The sequence below is a fragment of the Canis aureus genome, chromosome 10 (genome assembly GCF_053574225.1).
Source record: "Canis aureus isolate CA01 chromosome 10, VMU_Caureus_v.1.0, whole genome shotgun sequence".
NCBI classification, from domain to species: Eukaryota; Metazoa; Chordata; class Mammalia; order Carnivora; family Canidae; genus Canis; species Canis aureus.
In genome coordinates this window covers 18073234-18089128 of record NC_135620.1, presented here as the reverse complement: position 1 = coordinate 18089128, position 15895 = coordinate 18073234, and the positions used below count along the sequence as shown (strand labels likewise).

General features: G+C 42.4%; 1 protein-coding gene and 1 pseudogene across 3 annotated transcripts in view; both read right to left on the bottom strand.

Annotated features, from left to right (window-relative positions):
* Positions 1-4500: 4500 nt before the first annotated feature.
* The window catches only part of PRRC1 (proline rich coiled-coil 1), a 41049-nt gene continuing 29654 nt past the window's right edge, over positions 4501-15895 (bottom strand). For 2 of the 3 annotated variants that reach the window (XM_077911501.1, XM_077911502.1), the window contains exon 9: positions 4501-6268. In XM_077911501.1, coding sequence (XP_077767627.1) covers positions 6059-6268 — 210 coding nt within the window. In that variant the 3' untranslated portion in view covers positions 4501-6058. The remainder of the gene's footprint in view (positions 6269-15895) is intronic. The other variant, XM_077911503.1, reaches the window with a different exon arrangement.
* On the bottom strand, positions 6275-15890 carry LOC144322033 (large ribosomal subunit protein eL30 pseudogene; annotated as a pseudogene).

Below are 15895 nucleotides of genomic sequence, written 5' to 3'. Positions count from 1 at the left end.
ACTTAGGAGCTGGTGGGATGGTGAATAGCTTCCATGTCCTGGCAGGGCAGCAGGTCGGGGCCTAGGACTTGCATTGCTCATTGATTGGAAACCTGAATCAGGCAAGAGTGTACACTGAATTTCCTGGCAAACGAGGCCACTGGCTTTGCTCTATAGTTAAAGTCATGGGCTACCCAGCTTCCCATGTGCTGCAGCTAACTCCTCTGGGAAGGCAGGCTGAGGCTTTATTCAACGAGCAAGGCTATTGTGCCCAAGATTGCGAATCCGAGAAACCACCAAGGAGCCGACGCCGATGCAAGCACACGAGGGTTTATTAGCAAGCTCAAGCTTGGGTCCAAGTATACCCAACACAGTGGAGCAGGGACTTGGACCCCGAGGTGGGTTACAGCTAGGTTTTTATGGGCTGGACTAGGGGTAAGGTGGGGTTTTTCAGTAAGGGTGGGGGTGTGAGAATCTCCAGTAAAGAGGTCTCACAAGCTCTTGCTTCCTTATTCCGATAAGGGCGTGCTTTGTGTTTTTTTCTGTAGCCAGGGTAAGGTAGAGTTTGGTACCTGGCACAGTGGCCTGGTCACAGTGGCCTGAGGTGGCTACCAAAGCTACAATGGCTATACTTGTGCCAATATTGAACGTGAATGGCTCAGATTCTCTCGGCCTCCACAGCTATGAATTAGTTACCCTGTCCTGGCTCACTGGGAGAACCAGCTCCAAGGCCTGGTAAAGCCTTCTCTCGTCCCAAGCCAACCCATTTCTCAGGTTTCCTAGCTAAACAGAGTTACCAGCCTTGCTCTGCAGACTATCGGCTCTGCCTTCCAGGTTCTCTGCTCAAGAATAGATGGGCTTAGCTTTCCAGGTGTTTGAGCCCGGCTTTCTGGTTTGGTGGTGTTGGGAGTTTGACTTAATGGTGAGTAGGGTATGAACGAACTCCTCTGACTGGGTAAAGCGGGGGAACCCTCCACACCTGGTACTAGCTTCATTTTGTGGATGATCATCAGCTCTGCCTGCTATACTTGCTTTGCACGCACTGCCGGGCTACGTGGCTCCCAGGGGTTCCTGCCAGCCTTTCTGGTCAGATGGGGTTAGGAGTTACACGCAGCAGAGGGCTGGGCTCCGGTTCAGTTCCCCTGCCTGTGTGGGGGGCAGACCAGAATCCAGGGCTGATGATGCTGTTGATAGGAGGACCCAAAGCAGGCTGACCTGCACCGTGCTGAGTTCCCTGGTCAGACTGTGCCATACCCTTGGTTCTACAGATGAACAAAACTGATCAGGACCACTGCTTGGGTGCTGCAGGTAAAAAGTCAGTTGGCCAAGATGACCGTGCTGGCTGTCGGAAGCCCGTCCCCACCTGCCATCATAATCAGATTCATTGTGGTCAAATCCTGCAGGTTTGCCCCCAATTTCTGGGAGTGGACACCAGACTGGGGGCTTCCAAGAAGCAACTCATAATGCTGGGGGAGCTGGATGTCCACCCTGGGATCTTTTCACTACAGAGGAACCAGAGGTTCAGAGGGTGGTGGGGGTGAGGTCCACTGGGTGCAGTGCTACGCTGGCCGTGGGGGAGGGGCAGGATCGTCAAGCTCAGAGCTGCCCCCCTACCCCTTCTCAGGCGGTGGGCCTTGGTCTCTGTGGTACAGGGCTACTTCTGCCTCACCACCTTGTTCTGAGATTCTCTCAGTGGTGTCCTGGAATAGTTATTGATGGTTCTTCTTGTGAGGGACACTGAAGTCAGGAAAGATCTACGCTGCTATCCAGGTGACCTCACTAAAATATCTTAGGACATGAAGAATGAGTCAGGAATGGTACCACGCAGTGGTTCTCCAAGTGTGGCCCTGGGAGCAGAGGCCTCAGAATATTAAAATATATTTTACAAGGATGTGGTCAGGACCTTGCTTGAAGATTAGTTAGACAGTGAGAACATTTGTGGCTCTAATCCTAAAAATGGTAATCCAATGTAAACCTAGTTTCTGGTTTCTTAAATTTGGGAGCAGGATATTTAATTACCAAAAATATATTCTTACACCAGCAGCAAAGCCCAAAGCAGTACCAAAGACTAAAATGAAAAATACAGAGTAATAGGAGTGTTCTTAAACATGATGTTGTAAAATTGAAAGTATACCTGGGCAAAGTCTCAAGCTATTGTTTGAATTTAGTTGAATTAACAAATACTTACAGGATTAGCTCTGTACCCAGAAGTTCCTGAAGCAAATACGTAGGATGTTTCATAAGAGAGTGGTTTGGGAAGTGACACCCTCCACTTAAGCCCTTTGTCACATTCTCGCTGGGGTGATACTGAGGAAGTAGCTGAAGTTCTACTCCAGTACCTATTCAGTGATATGCATTTATCATTTGTTAGTTCCCTTTTTTTAATTCCTGCTTTAAATTCTTAGTATGTATTCATGTTAAGGATAATTTTAAGAATATACACATAAAGGAAATTTTTGGATCTTGATATTGGGCTTACTAATTTTGTTTCTCTTGCCCAATTTTTTTCTCCTCTAGTTAATTCTAAAACAAAGTATAAATTTAACAGGGCCTTTACTGGGTTCTGGATTGGTGTTTTTCTAGTGTACTGAAAACAACACTGTTTTTCTTTGGCAAACAAACAAACACCCAAATGAATATCTCATTGCAAAGTACCCCCTTGCCTATTAAACCAAAACAAAAATCTCTGCCCTGCGATCACAGGCTCAGAAGAGCAAATATAATAAATTTATTTTTTGTAAAGAAGATCCTTATGGAGGTTAAGGGTAAATCAAACTCTCCAGTCAAGACATCAAAGGAACACAGGCCATAACTTCTTGCCCATCACCTCCATCTCAAGAGTATCCTCTGCCCTAAATATTGAGTTATCTGAAGTTAAAGTTAGTCATTCTGGTATATTTGAGTGTTACCGTTGCACTTGAAAGATGTCTTTTAAATTGCTATTCTGTAAGAAGTGGTGGTAGCCAGTAGCCCACTGAGACAAAGTAATGTCGGTCCTTCTAATAGAAATTATGACTGAGCATTTAAAAAATCACTATACAACTTTGGGAAATAAATTGAGGTATTCTTTATTATAACATATTTACATATTTACAAAATAGTTTTTATGCAATATGTCATCCTGCGTAGTATCTTAAGAATGAACTTCATATTCTGGGAGTAAAAATCCAAATTTCTTAATGATATATGCATAACCTGACATCTTTCGGACCACAAAATACTTTCAGTTTGGCTTCAGAGAACACAAATACCTGTTTAGAATTTTTTGTAGTCAAGAACAAAGCATATTCAACAACAAAGTAATTTAGTTGACACTGAGTATATCGCTAATTTGCATAATTTTGAATACACGCATATCCTTTTTCCCTTAAATTTACTAGTACAGTTCTATTTGGTTTCTATTCAGTCATCTCAATTTTCTACCTCATTATTCCTTAAGACAAACCAGAGAATGGGCAAGTCATTGAGAGACAAGGAGGAGAAAACTAGAACTGCTTAAGTCTTTCCAACTGTGGCACCACTCTGGTTCCGGGTGACGTGACAGGCTTATTCACTGAAGGGTCCTGAACAGAGTCATCTGAGTTCCTTCTGTCAACTGAGGTTGATGCTACGTTACTCGTGCTGCCTTTTTCCTGTTGTCTTTTGCACCGCTTAATTAAAACACCGAAGTGTACATACAAGCTGAGAACATTCACTAAGTAATTCCCCAAGCAAAGAGCAAAGAATCACAGACAGGACCCCAAGAACAGTGATAAGAACCGTGTCAGGGACTGGTTTTCCTGAGAAGCTTGAGGGACTCGTAGTGGGACTTGCCCTCAGAACTGTTGGTGTGGGTGGAAGCGGGCAGGGAGGGGGATGGCTGGGTGCCCGGGGAAGGGGACCGGGCCTCGGGTTGACGGCTTGCATGTTGTATGCCCGCTCATTAGGACGCTGCCTGGCTCACACCGCCCAGGCACATACAGGGTCTGGAGTTCTTTCTCTTACCCCTTGTATGACAAATCTAAAAATGAAAAGATAAACACAAGGTGGGGAACACGGAGCTCATGGAGTCAGTCATGCTTAGACAACTTTCAAAGGTAACAGAGGGCCAGAAAGAGCCTGAGGCCAAAGCAGAGTGTAGGTTCATCTTTTCCACGCGCCCTTCCCTCACCTTCCTCGCCTGCTCACACTGTTCCAGGGAGCAGAAGGCTCGTCAGGTGAACAGGACTGGAAATTTACCTGGCTTCACACAAGCCATAGAAGAATTTGAGGACAAAGGGAAAACTGTCATCAAAGTGGATGTCCATGTTTGTGAGTCTATGAAAATAGCCATCAGAAACATCGACTGTTTAAGACTTGGTAAAATAAAAAGGTACTTTTTAAGGATCTTTAAAATTCTGTATAACAGGAGGGAGAATGTCAGAAATACTCCAAGTACGGGCATCCTTCATCCCTAATTGTGATTTGTTAGCAGGCCAATGCCATGATAAAATATGGTTAGGAAAGAGGAGCTTTTTAAAAATAAAGAATAAAAGCAAGTGGTACAGAAACACTTTTCTTTTATTAATCAGATAAAGTGTTGCACAAATAGCAATAAAAGCGGGGAGAAAAGCATTCTAGCCCTATTACACCACAGCAACTGGTTACATGCCTTTTCTCTCCTTCCTTTTAATGACAGACAAATCTGAATTTCACCCAGCAACCATACAGTGCTTGGAAATGAACACAGAGTTGTGAAATTAATGCTTCTCATCCTCAGGTAAAAAAGCAAAAATCAAGTAAGTACTCAAATTAATACGAAGCAAATGTTACATGTAATGACAGTGCAGGATAATAGCTTCAACACCCTTTATAAGATTGTGCTGATTAATTTACATATAAAGAATTGTATAGACAAGTAAATAAAAATTAAATTACATTTATGTAAGAAACTGTTCAAAAAGTTATATGAACTTGCATACATAGAGTCCAGAGTAAAAGACAAACTACTTAAATTTTGATTTATATAAATCCAAAAATGCTAAAATATATTATTTGGGGTTGGAGGGGGGAGGGAGAAGCTTTCACTAAATACAAACATGATGGACTAGATAAAACAGGCTGAATATTAAATAGTTTCACTGAAAACTTCCATCAAGAGTAAAGGCAGAATGGCACCAAGTTAGAAAAGCAGTGTTTAAGGCAATCTAAATATTAAGTAACCTTAATTAAAACAGGAGGCATAGAATCCCATAAATAACAAAGTAATTCCTCTGAAAAATGTCTGACAGTTGAGAAAATGAGTAGAAATAGGAATAATGGACATTGTCAGAGTTTACTCGGAAATATCGAATAGTAGTATATAAAAATAACCCAAATGCTTCTGATTTAAAATACACTCAAATCATGTGCCACTTAATTGTCACACAGCAATGGAAAATAAAACCTACTACTGCAGTGTTTCAGAGTATAAATCTGTGAAATGCCAAGTCTTACTTTGAAAAAAATCTTAAGATGTGTGTCCATCCATGGTAACAAAAAAAAAAAAAGAAAAAAGAAAAGAAAAAAAGAAATCACTCCCGTTATTTTGGCCCATGTGAATGAAAAATATGCATAGAAATGTCCACAGTCTCCCTGCCAGTTGGTGTCTGAGGATCAGCTGTTGAGCACACGGCTCAGCGTCACACCTGAGATCACTGATCACCTGCATGCACAGAAAGTGTTAGAATAACAGAGAGAAATCATGAGATAACAACGACACATGCTTTAATGAATTGTATCTTCCTAAACAACAAAATAATCAAGTACATATCATTGAGTTAAATGTCATAGCACTTGAATTTGCACCTTACAAATTTGGTATATCAAATTGTCCTATAAAAATATTGACATATTTTTTTGAGAACTGCGGTACGTGAAATGACACGATCACAGCAAGGATCTGTTTGTTTTCATCTACTGGAATGACACCATGCCTTTCTAGCAGAGAACAAGGGCAGCCTACAGGCAAATTATCCAGACTGCTGCATTCATTGGAGCTCTCTACCCGGGGATGATACGATAATATCTTTACCGCCAAGTTCCAAGTGAAGTCATCTCAGTGTCCTGGGGCAGTCTTCCATCACACGGCCCGGGGGGGCAGGCGCTGCTTGTACATGCCAGCAATGGCTTTGGCTGCGCTGTAGATCATCTGCCGGCGAGACATGCCGGTGAATGTCATGTGCCAGTCAGTCCGGGTCACGTTCAGTAAGCTCTTTTCCAGGACTTCACCCACTGTCACCAAAAGGCCTGACCACCTCAGACTGTAGTCCTGGGGCGTCAGATTTTGAGCCTGTGGAAAAATGAAATTGGGTATGACTTATAATGCACTTTAAAAAATGAATGGGCCTAGCTCTAAGTGACATTCCAAAGTCTCTCTCTATGCTACTTTTAATACAGATGACGACAAACCAAGAAACACAGCTACCTGGGCAACAGAAGAATCAGAACAATACTGCCAACACCTCCTCTGTGGTAAGCTCATTTGGTGGTTCAGATGTCTTTTCAGTCTTAACTTAATGATGCCGTCTAACAGCTCAGCATCCAAGAGTTTAGATTCCAGTCCTGTCTGTGCTGCTTCAGGTTAATAGTAAAAGGAGTGCTGAGAGAGCGCACCTCCACCCCAACTCTTCCCATCCTTTTCCATGGTCCCTCCCTCATGAGTGTGCCCTTCTGAGCCTTCCCATCATCTGAAATTGCAATTTACATTTTTACTTGTGTATCATCTAGTCTATTAGACGTCTGAGGTTCTAACGTTTCATCAGTAAGTCTGACTTTCGTGTTGATTTTCCAGTTAGCATATCCCAGTTAGCTAAAAGTTAATAGTACAGTAGCTATTTTTTCTATAGCAAATACATTTCAATTCTACTGAAATCCTTTTTTCTTCTTTACACAGTTCAAACACGAACATATTAAATTGATTAGCTATTGCTTGACCCATCAGCGTGTACGACCCAGGGCTGTTTTTGGGATAAACGAATCTTGGCCAGACTATTATGTTTGTGATGTTAGGATTTACAATAAAAAATACACACATTTGGGGCAACCTCGGTGGCTCAGCGGTTTAGTGCCGCCTGCAGCCCGGGGCGTGATCCTGGAGACCCGGGATCGAGTCCCACGTCAGGCTCCCTGCATGGAGCCTGCTTCTCCCTCTGCCTGGGTCTGTGTGTCTCTATAAATAAATAAAATTTAAAAAAAAAACAAAAACATACACTTGACCCCAGAACGATGCAGAGTTTAGGGACAATGACCTCCTGATGTAGCTGAATATCCACATGTAACTTCTGGCTCTCCCAAAACTTAATCACTAACAGCCCATTACTGACCAGAAGCCTTAGTGATAAGTCACTTAATACTGATTTTGTATGCTACATATATTCTTAAAGTAAGTTAATAAGCTACAGAAAAAAGTGTTAAGAAAATCAAAAAAACTGTCAAGTACTGTACTGCAAAGATTCCACTTCTAAGTGGACCGGTGCAGGTCAAACCCATGTTGCTCAAAGGTTGGTGGTATCTCTGCCCACCCTACCCCCTGCCACCTCCCAAGCTCAGGAGCAGGGAGAAAGGCTGCAAGTTGCCTAAATGACCATTGGCCAATGGGTGAATCAGTCATGACTATACAATGAGGCCTCCATACACACCCAGAAGGCCAGAGCTGCTGGGTTGTGAACATGTGGAGATGTAGGGATGTGGTGGGCTAGGAGAACACATGGAAACTCTGCACCCTTTCCCTAGGACCTTGCCCTCTACATCTCTTCCAGCTGGCTGTGCCTGAGTTGTATCTTTTTATCATAGTACTTGAGTAGAGAGGCTTCCTGAGGAGGGGGTTTTCAGAACCGATCTGTAGCAGGTGAGTCAGAGGCACAGTGATAAACTGAATTTGTCACTGGCATCTGTGGCGGGGGAGGGGGGCAGAGTTGTAGGACGGAGTCCTTATTCTATGGGATGTGATACTATCTACAGGTAGACAATGTCAGAATTGAGATGAAATGTCTCACACTTGGCTAGAACAGCCCTGGCTTGTGTAAACATGTAGCTTACGAAAAGCAGGGATGAAATGAAGAAACTTTGGTTGCTGAGTGGCCCACATGGTCACTACTGGAAGGGAGCAGCATCTAGGCTGTACTCAGTCAGTAAAGGTAAAATTACCAATGGATCCATCTCCTGGAAAGTTGGTTTACTGGACACATAAAGAAATGCAAACTATTAAGAAAAATGCCCATTAAACATTTGGTTGGTGTCATCTACCATAGCTAAAGTAAAATAATATGCTGAGGCTGGCCTTGATGCTTGATCAAGTTAGGGACACAAGTTGATGGCATTACAATAAAAATCTGTAAGGAAACTGTTAGGTTTGAATAGGCCTACATGCAGTGGTCTTCTTTTACCTGATTGCATTTTGGAGAGGGACACGATAGTCCACTGGAGGAAGTTTCCACAACTTAGTACTGTGAAACAGAAGGGATGTGAGTATGCCCTTCAAGTATTATTAACTGGACATGCTATATGAGAACCAGTAAGACCATCTGAGCCCACACACAGTGTGGAACAGAAGATGGTATGCTAGCAGGGACAAATTTTCCATGGCATAGCCTCGCATGAAGCTCAGACTGAGGTTTATGGCAAAAATCTGAGTGCTGCCCAGCAACATCTACTGGGACTTCAGAGTAGACTATTTCCATTTAGCATGTGTTTACACTTCCTAGTAGACATTATTAGGTAAAACTACCCCTCTCACTGAAGAATATAAAATTATTTTGAAATGTGAAATAACCAAAATGTCTAGGAAGGTGTTGGAGAAACACACTAATAAGGGCGGGGCAAGATGGCAGAAGAGTAGGGTCCCCAAGTTCCCTGTCCCCACCAACTTACCTAGATAACTTTCAAGTCATCCTAAAAACCTACGAATTCGGCCTGAGATTTAAAGAGAGAACAGCTGGAACGCTACAGAGAGAAGAGTCTGCGCTTCTAACAAGGTAGGAAGACGGGGAAAAAAAAAAATAAAACAAATAATCAAGTGGGGGAAGGGCCCCCCCGAGGAGTTGGGCTAAGGGTGGCAGCAGCGAAAGCCTCCAGGACAGGAAAGCCCAGTCCCAGAGAAGCAGGAACTTTTTTCCCGGAGGGAAAGGTGCTTGCAGGGAACTCGGGCAGGATCCCAGGAAGGGCAGTGGAGCCTCCAGGTTCCCGGGGTCACTAACAGAGGAAGTGTGCCTGGGGAGAGCACGGTAAAGGGCCGGAGCGCACGCCTGGCAGGGCCTTGGGAGCAGCTCAGGCAGTGGCTCCGGGCAGAAGGAGCTGCACAGCCTCGGGAGTGCAATTCCAGCAGCACAAGCCCTGGATCCCAGGGCACCAGGTGGACACAGCACACAATCCTGCACTCCCCTCGAGACAGGCAGAGGCTGGAAGGGCACAGTACAGTGAGGATGTTCCTGCCACAGGGCGCCCCCAAGCTGTGCAGGTCTGCACCCCCCGCTCAGGGAGCATCCAGGCCAGTGTGGACTGGGAGCTGAGGTAGTTACTGCAAGATCGGACTCCAGGGCTGGAGTGGGGCCACCAGGGAACAGGGGCCTCATGGGGTAAACAGCTCCCACCGAGCCCAGCACCTGGCAGGGGATGGGGCAGCTCCCCCAGGTGCACACACCTGAGAATCAGCACAGCAGGCTCCTCCCCTAGAAGACAAGCTGGAAGGAGGGGAAAAGCAATTTCTTGACCATGCAGTGCTGGGAAGCTCCAGGGGAAGCCGTGGGTTTTACAGTATATAGAACCAGAGGATACCCCTCCTTGGTTTTTCTTTTTGTTCCCTTTTTTTCCTTCCTTTTTCCAGTACAACTCGTTTTTAGTTACTCTGCACTGAGCAAAATGACTAGAAAGAACAACTCACCACAAAAGAAAAAATCAGAAACAGTACTCCCTGCCACAGAGGTACAGAATTTGGATTACAAGTCAATGTCAGAAAGCCAATTCAGAAGCACAATTCTAAAGCTACTGGTGGCTCTGGAAAAAAGCATAAAGGAATCAAGAGACTTCATGACTGCAGAATTTTGATCTAATCAGGCAGAAATTAAAAATCAATTAAATGAGATGCAATCCAAACTGGAGATCCTAATGCCCAGAGTTAATGAGGTGGAAGAGTGAGTGACACAGAAGACAAGTTGATGGCAAGGAAGAAAAAACAAAAGACCATGAAGAAAGGTTAAGGGAAATAAATGACAGTCTGAGAAGGAAGGTTCCAGAGGGTGCCGAAAGGGACAGAGGTCCAGAAAGTGTATTTGAACAAGTCATAGCTGAGAACTTCCCTAACTTGTGGAGGGAAATAGGCATTCAGATCCAGGAGATAGATTCCCCACCCTAGAAATCCATAAAAACCGTTCAACACCTCGACATTTAATAGTGAAAATTGCAAATTCCAAAGATAAAGAGAAAACCCTTAAAGTAGCAAGAGACAAGAGATTCCTAACTTATATGGGGAGACTATCAGATTAACAGCAGACCTCTCCACAGAGACCTGGCAGGCCAGAAAGGGCTGGCCTAAAGGAGAAGAACATGCAGCCAAGAATACTCTATCCAGCAAGGCTCTCATTCAGAATAGGAGGAGAGATAAAGAGCTTCTAAGATAGGCAGAAACCGAAAGAATATGTGACCACCAAACCAGCTCTGCAAGAAATATGAAGGGGGACCCTGTAAAAGAAAGAGGAAGCCCTAAGAAATAATCCACAAAAACAGGGACTGATGAATAGGTATTATGATGACACTAAATTCATATCTTTCAATAGTAACTCTGAACATGAATGGGTTTAATGATCCCATCAAAAGATGCAGGGTTTTGGACTGGATAAAAAAGCAAGACCCATCTATTTGCTGTCTACAAGAGACTCATTTGAGATGCCTACAGCCTGAAAATATGAAGGGGTAGAGAACCATTTGCCATTCAAATGGTCCTCAAAAGAAAGCAAGGGTAGCAATCTTCATATCAGATAAATTAAAGCTTATCCCAAAGACTGTAGTAAGAGAGGAAGATGGACACTATATCATACTTAAAAGATCTATCCAACAAGAGGACCTAACAATCATGAATACTGACTCCCCTAATGTGGGAGCTGCCAAGTATATCAATCAATTAAAAACCAAAGTTAAGGCATACACTAATACCAGGAGACTTTAACACAGCGCTTTCTACAAATGACAGGTATTCTAAGCACAACATCTCCAAAGAAACAGAGCTTTATATGATATACTGGACCAGATGGATTTCAGATATTTACAGAACTTTATATCCAACGCAATTGAACACACATTCTTCTCAAAGCCACAGGGTACTTTCTCCAGAATAGACCACATACTGGGTCACAAGTCAGGTCTTAACTGATACCAAAAGATTGGGATTGTCCCCTGCATATTTTCAGACCATAATGCTTTGAAACTAGAACTCAATCACAAGAAGAAATTTGGAAGAAATTCAAACACGTGGAGGTTAAAGACCATCCTGCTAAAAGATGAAAGGGTCAACCAGGAAAGTAGAGAGGAATTAAAAAGATTCATGGAAACTAACAAGAATGAAGATACAAGGGTTCAAAATCTTTGGGATTCAGCAAAAGCAGTCCTGAGAGGGAAATACATCACAATACAAGTATCCCTCAAAAAACTGGAAAAAACTAAAATACACAAGCTAACCTTGCACCTAAAGGAACTGGAGAAAGAACAGCAAATAAAACCTACACCCAGCAGAAGAAAGTTAATAAAGATTCAAGCAGAACTCAATGAGATAGAGGCCAGAAGAACTGTGGAACAGATCAACAAAACCAGGAGTTGGTTCTTTGAAAGAATAAGATAGATAAACCATTAGCCAGCCTTATTAAAAAGAAAAAAGACTCAAAAATCATGAATGAAAGAGGAGAGATCACAACCAATACCAAGGAAATACAAACAATTTTTAAAACGTATTATATGAGCAGCTATGTCAACAAATTAGGCAATCTAGAAGAAATGGATGCATTTCTGGAAAACCACAAATTACCAAAACTGGAACAGGAAGAAATGGAAAATCTGAAAGGACAATAACCAGCGAGGAAATTGAAGTAGTCATCAAAAACCTCTCAAGACACAAAAGTCCAGGGCCAGATAGCTTTCCAGGGGAATTCTATCAAACGTTTAAAGAAGAAACAATACCTATCCTACTAAAGCTGTTCCAAAGGATAGAAAGGGATGGAATACTTCCAAGCTCGTTTTATGAGGCCAGAATCACCTTGATTCCGAAACCAGACAAAAACCCCACCAAAAAGGAGAATTACAGACCAATATCCCTGATGAACACAGATGCAAAAATTCTCAACAAGATACTAGCCAATAGGATCCAACAGTACATTAAGAAGATTATTCACTATGACCAAGTGGGATTTATCCCCGGGATGCAAGGCTGGTTCAATACTCGTAAAGCAATCAACATGATAGATCATATCAACAAGAGAAATAACAAGACCCATATGATCCTCTCAATAGATTCAGAGAAAGCATCTGACAAAATACAGCATCCATTCCTGATCAAAACTCATCAGAGTGTAGGGATAGAGGCAACATTCCTTAGCATCTTAAAAGCCATCTGTGAAAAGCCCACAGCAAATATCATTCTCAATGGAGAAGCACTGGGAGGGCACTTGAGCACTGAGTGTTATGCTATATGTTGGCAAATTGAACTCCAATAAAACAAAAATTAGAAAAAAAAAGGATGACAATGCCCAGAAAAGTTGCATTAATATAGAAATAGTTTATGTAAAAGATCATGATGCCTAGAGAGACAATCATAAACGCGGCAACTCTTTTCCCCTAGGACTCACTTTGAAGCCACGGGAAAAGCTTTGAGAACCAACTGCCATGTAGACAGTGTCTTGTGAACAACTCTCAACAAAGAGCTAGCTGCTTGGTTTGCAGATGGTAGTTCCAAGGTGAGTGGACAAGTGTGTCTGGAAGGCCACAATCCTGATGGAAGAAGGTAAAAACAAATGAGCTCTGTGTGCTGAAATGCACCCTATTTTTGCAGCAGTGGTAGAAAATACTGACTCAGGGGTAGTGGCCAATGGTCTGGCCACAGGGTCAGGCAGGAAGGCGTAATGGAAACATGACCTATTAAAATCATGTCCATATGGAGCACAGCCTTGTGGAAATCAGTCTGAGAATCTGAGGGGTACAATGAAGTAGGACACAATCCCAACAAAACTTCTTCCGGCTTTGGAAGGTGAGTGGAACAGACAGCAGACACCCCTGCTTTAGGTGGCCACCCAGGTCCATAATACAGGAACAGAATAGAAGATACTACACCAATGTGGATGGCTGAGCATCATTTCCCAGAGCAAGGAACACACCTGACAACTCAAGTCTACTTTGATGGAGAATCACAATGAGCAACTGAAACCCAAGTTGTCTAAAATGGGGCAGATGAAAGCATACAGTAGGTGCTAGCTTACATGACTTCAGGAACATGAGTAGGATGGAAAGGAGTATGGATACTGGACAGATCCCTCTACTTCCCTATGGATCTGGGTCAGGAGGGTAGGGGAGGATGACAGTCATGACTAAGGATGAGGATGGATGCCAGGGAATCCCACCATGTGATGAGAAGGCTGGAACTTTCTGTTGCTCCCCAATGACTTGAGGGGTACAGGTGGGGAGAGGGTCTGGAGGTTGACCCAATCAACAAATACCAGTGATTCAAAAATGCCTATGTGACCAAGTCTCCATAAAAACCAAAGGGATGGGTTTGGGAGAGCTTCTGAGTTAGTGAACATGACAGATTTGTGAATAATAGGGTTCAGAGGGCATGGAAATTCTGCCCCCCTTCCCCAAATGTCTCTTCCACCTGCTATTCCTGAGTTACAGCCTTTTATAGTAAATCTGTAATCTAGTAAGCATGTTTCCCAAGTTCTATGACCTGCTTTAGCAAATTAATTGAACCCAAGGAGAGAGAGAGGGTCATGAGAATCTCTGGTTCATAGCCAAACAGCTGACAGTCTGAACTTGCGAATGTCTGAAGTGGGTAGTGGGGGAGACAACATCAGATCCTACAGATGCAAGACTATCTGAAGGTATATAGTGTCAGAACTGAGTTGAAATGCAGGATACCCAGCTAGTGTTAGAAAACTGGTGGCATACAGGGGTAGGGGAACAGACTCCCTATATTGGAATTGGTTCTAGAACTCTTTGTAACATTTTTCCAGTACAATTCAAGATTTTATTAATTGTACCACTGGTTTTGACATTTAGCTTTGAAGTGATAGTCTACTGTAATTCGGGGGGGAGGGGGTTAGGCTAGTCCCATAAAGTAAAATGGAAAACTGTCAGTGAATAATACTATTACATCAACAAATTAGATGAAGCGGCTGATGGTCTAGGAAAATAAAAATTGCCATAGTTGATTCAAGTATTAGGCTGAACCACATTAAATTGACTTTCTGACTTCAGAGAAAGCAAATATTGTCAGTTTCATATGATTCAACCTAATTACCTCAACAAAGCAGATGGAAGAATATTCCATTCTGAAAATATTGATGAAGTTTTCCACTTTATCAACATTTCATATTGAAATGAATTTAATGTTACCATCTATAAATTTTTCTGTACTTTTGAAAGGAAATTAGAAAAATTAAGTAAAAGGTTCAATAAGATTAAAAAATTCCAAGCATTAATTCCCAATAATTCTCATGTAAACTATAAACCCCAAAGAGAGCCACTGGTTGCTTTCTAAACATAAAAGCTGACTTTATACACGAGGAACATATGTCTTTTCATGGGAGCGGATCCAGTAGCTTTTATCAGATTCTCAAATGCCTAAAGACCCAAATAACTTGAAGAGATAGCTTTGAAATGACATTTAACAATGTACCTTAGAACAAATGTGATGAAAATTTTATGAAATGGAGGACAGGAAAAATTCAACAAAATGCCCTTTTGTATGGGAGTACTAAGGCTCCCCTGTAAACCTATATTTACATTCCATTCTTATCAAGAAAGCATGAAAGGAAAGGAATCAATCCTTATATACCTCATGCTTCTGATTTTCTATGTGGACAGGTAAACTAAGAGTTACATTTTCAAGAAACATAAAGACATATACCTTTCATTTAAGGTTTCCACTTGTTACAAAAGATGAACAGACAAGGACAAAAGATACAGAAATAGGGGAACCAAAATAGTAGACAAAGGAGAAGTAAATGAAAAGTAAACATACAACCAGCAGAACAGGTAAAATGTTACATCTGAAGAGAAGGGAGGTACTCAATAAGGAAGAAATCAGAAGCTGAAGAGTAAAGAGAAAAAAGCTAAAAGGGAAAAGAAAGTGGCGAAATCAAGAATATATATCCTATCTCTAGTAAAACATCTAACACAAACTTGTATTCTGAGAACAGTATTTTTTTCTTTAAAACAAGCTGTGGCCAGTTTTATTAAAATTTTTGTGTGATTTACTTTTCACCAGTCTGTTCTGACAGGCTTCTAATGATATCAGAATAAGCTGGATCAATGATAGCCAGAGTGCATACTCTGTAGTATTTCCCACATGCTGTGCCCAATTCATTATTATTGCCACTGTAGTGATGGACACCAGTTTTGGTCAACATGGTATAGTATTCTATTCAGATTTCCTCAGAGCAGGGCAGTTGTTGGCCAGGATGACCAGTTTTGCTTTGCCGTGTCTCATCATTTTCAGGGTCTGCTTGTACCCCAGCACATACTTTCCACTTTTCATAACGAGTTGGAGCCTAGAGTTGATCGACTCCAGTGACTTTTTCGTCATCTTTGCAGCCACCATCTTCCTGCCTTAGATGCAGGATGGCCCCAACCAACAGAAGCCGCCAAAATGGCCAGAAGTGAGAAAGGAAGGAGTTCCCACAATGCTGAAAACAGTATTTCAAGTTTCACGAAGAAGAGAAAA